Genomic DNA, 3,534 nt, shown 5'->3' on the forward strand with positions numbered 1-3,534 from the left:
ATCGAGACTGTTGGTGCCCATACTCAACAATAGGCGTGAGGGAGACAGGTGAGAATAGATTACTATTCAAAGAAAGGACCATGGCGTTTGGTTGATCATAAGTAAAATCAGAAGCACATGAACTTGAAGCGTGTAACCTGCAACATTTTTTCTTGGAACAAAGCTGGAAATTTTAGGACACCAATTTTATGCCCAAATATGGACAAAAATAAGATGGAAGCTGCACGCGCGGGAAAATGCACGAGCTACGTTTCATCCAAATAAGGAAATTTTTAAACTCAAAAAACCCCAGCTCTGATCCGGAGTTAAACGCTTCAAGGTCAAGAGCTTCTGGTAAAATTGATAACCAACAATTGCAACCACAAGTGATTATTTGTAATCATTTAAATTTTTGTCACATGTAATAGTATCAAAGTACCGTGTAGGAAAGTAGAAAAAAAAAAAGTCACATTACAGATCGATTGCAAGCTGCAAAAGCATAGATCACAAATAGTAATAGTGGTGGAATTTGAACCCCTGACCCTCCGAGATCTAACAGGATGCTCAAACCACTGAGATACTGGAGAATACGGTGAACCAGGATTATGTGTAGGCTTTGATTAGAACTGCATCTCAGGGCGCTTTCCATTTGACAGAACTGAGCGACCAGACCAGGCATTTCGAAGGACTAACTCCACAACGCCTTCAAATTAACACACTTCGAGGATGATATATACTCCCCGTAAGGGGATTATCATGCAATTGTTGCATTTTCTTTGCAAACTGATGGGTCTGGCTGGCAAGTTCTGACCTTCATTTTCGCTCCCAAGTAAATTTAGTAACTTAAGTCTACAACGTAAAGTTGACTTTGTCCCTGAGCCTTAAAACCAACGAGATAATAGTGCTCGAGGAAGCAATGAAATTTATCCGCTTTAATGTACTTTGATATCAATAAAACATGTTACAAAACTTTACGTAAGGGAAATAAAACTTATTTCAATTAACACCCTGGGTTTAGAAGAATAGAATTTTCGTAAAACATGCTTTTCACTGGGAAACTGGCAAGAAACATTCTGCAGGACAACATGTCTGTTTATACTGCTACCAAAATCGACTGATAAAATAATAATTTTAAACTATGCTAAAAAATCTTTGATACTGAGAGGGAACAAATTAATATTAGAGGTTTCTCGAAATTGTCTTTTCTTCTTTGCCTCTTGGGTCAATGGTTACTCAGCTATGCAGCTGTTATAGGGCATTCTCTTTGGCGGAGGTGGGGTAGGAGAAGCGTTGAGTGATCCCTAAACTTGACAAAACTTGTCAAAGTTGTCCTCGTATCGTGGAGTGAACTATTCTTGCTATGTGCCACTTCTGCAAGTGGAATTGTACGATCTGGTTTGTCCACTTTGTGAGCAAAAGCAGGCTCCAAGCTTCAACAGTTTCATTTGAAGTCCATAAATTTGACGTCACTAAGTAGAAAAAACTTTCTTGGCAAAGGTCTTGGAGCAGGGGATAACACTACCATCACCTGTCGACTCAAATCAATATCATTGCTGAAAAAAAGAAAACGACAACAAGGGAAGAGACTAAATATCAAAGAGAAGTATTTAAAACAACCAGACGGTTACTAAATGTTCAATAAGCGAGACTGAGAGAAGTTCATTGCAGACCAAATCCAATCAAAATCAAACGATTTTATATTGATCGACGTAAAGGAATTTCTTGATACGTTATCACTTTGTTCGAAGAACAAAGTTTAGGATTCAACTCCGTTTTTGGACATTAAACTTGAAAAAAAATTTTTTTTCGGGTCGCGCTCTGGCTGCGCATGCGTAACATTTCTCTGTCTCGTTGAAAGCAGTTTACATGGGATTCGAACTGGGTATCTCTTCCTTTAGAGGCAATCGCGATGACCACTAAACCTCGGAAGACTACGTGACAGATTATGTATTAAAGAATTGCGTGCGTGACCGGAAGCAAGTTTTTGTGTTTTCGTTGCACACAATGCAATATCCGGTTATCGTATGACTCTGTAACAGTTATAGTAATTTTATAATTCCCCCAGTATTGTTAAGAAAAAGCGTTACATATTTTTAAATATCGTCGCAGAGACTTGCAAAACATCTGTTTCTGCTTAAACAAATATCCACGATCGCACTTAACCCTATCATTGGGTAACGGAATGTGGACTGTGGACTTCGGTGTACGGAATCGAAACTGGATATTTACCAAGATAACATTAAAAAAACATAACATAAAAAAAAACAACGACGGCTAAAAATCCTTTGAACAAAGTGTAGGCTACCTGTAGCCTCTTGTTAGTTACCAGTTTCGACTTGAACCCTTTTTGAGTGCATCTGTTTTGTTCTTGTGGAGACATACACATCAAGAACTAAGAATCCCCCATGAAGTAATTTTTGTTGCACATTTGAATGATGCACCACATAACTCTCTTATTGTGAGCCAGAGAGCCTTTGTAGATAAGTTACATCCTTCGGGTGTCTAAAAATCAAAATATAGATGAAGAAACTTACACGACGACGAAGCCAATTGCGTTCGTTGTGACTAGGTCTTCTTCTAATGATTCAGCTGCACTCAGAGCTAGCACACAATGCTTCAAGTCACGCCCTGCCAACAAAAACATTACCTGGTAACTTATTCAACTAACAACAGGTAGACGTCCCGTTCAACGATTACCTTACAGGGAGTCCACTTTATGACGTCAAACTGAAAATTATTTAAAGGAAGTGCATTTCCTTGAGCGAAAAAACAGTATTTCACATGAAACATAACTAAACGTACACACTAAATGCAAGGTACTGCATTCATGAAATCATACTCAAGATAAATGGGCACACAAGCACAGCTGTTTTGGTCCTTGCGCCTTGATCAGGTGGTACTTTTGTGCAGATATTCTGTACCTGGTTGCACGGCTACAAGTTTGGTTTCATTCTGTTCTGGAGACATCCCCAGTGGAAGGCATGAATCAGGAACAGCTGGAGCTGAAAACAAAGGTAGATTTTATCACCTCTCAGTTTGAGCACTTTCAGGAGCCCTCTTTATTTAAATGACGACTTCTGCCAACGAAAACTGGTCAAAGGTAACTTCCTTTTTATGCATTGCTGATCTGTATTTCTGACTCCTTTCTGGTTTGCTTTCAAAGGCTCTACGCGAAAATTCGTCGCGTTTGAAACTCCAAGATGGACACCATTACCACGACCACGCAACTTGTCTTGACAAATGTTTGGCGTCCTTTCACCAATTTTCTCTCAACATTTTGTAAAATAAGCGATGTTTCAGAATAATTTGTCGAAGTGGCTAGGTAAATATCTAACATTCACAAAGATACTGGGGTGAATTATCCTTATAGCTGACCAACTTCAAACTTGGCCCACAACTCTCTGGCATCATTGTATTTTCTGTCTCTGATATTGCGCTTTTACCGTATACCGTATGACCTTATACGGAAACTGATTGCACCGGTCGTTTTGTGAAAATGATACAGTTTAACAAGCTGTTACATTGTGCAATTGTCCGCGCAACTTGTCTCCCAAC

At 39.2% G+C, this 3,534-nt stretch overlaps 1 protein-coding gene across 1 annotated transcript in view; it reads right to left on the bottom strand.

The window, feature by feature from the left end:
• Positions 1 to 891: 891 nt before the first annotated feature.
• LOC138044498 (protein CLP1 homolog) overlaps positions 892 to 3,534 on the bottom strand; it is a 21,708-nt gene continuing 19,065 nt past the window's right edge. Inside the window, exons 12-14 of the mRNA XM_068891018.1 lie at positions 2,901 to 2,981; positions 2,514 to 2,607; positions 892 to 1,532 (exon numbers count right to left, since the gene is read on the bottom strand). Coding sequence (XP_068747119.1) covers positions 1,421 to 1,532; positions 2,514 to 2,607; positions 2,901 to 2,981 — 287 coding nt within the window. The 3' untranslated portion in view covers positions 892 to 1,420. The remainder of the gene's footprint in view (positions 1,533 to 2,513; positions 2,608 to 2,900; positions 2,982 to 3,534) is intronic.

Source organism: Montipora capricornis, chromosome 1 (assembly GCF_036669925.1).
Source record: "Montipora capricornis isolate CH-2021 chromosome 1, ASM3666992v2, whole genome shotgun sequence".
Classification (NCBI taxonomy): domain Eukaryota; kingdom Metazoa; phylum Cnidaria; class Anthozoa; order Scleractinia; family Acroporidae; genus Montipora; species Montipora capricornis.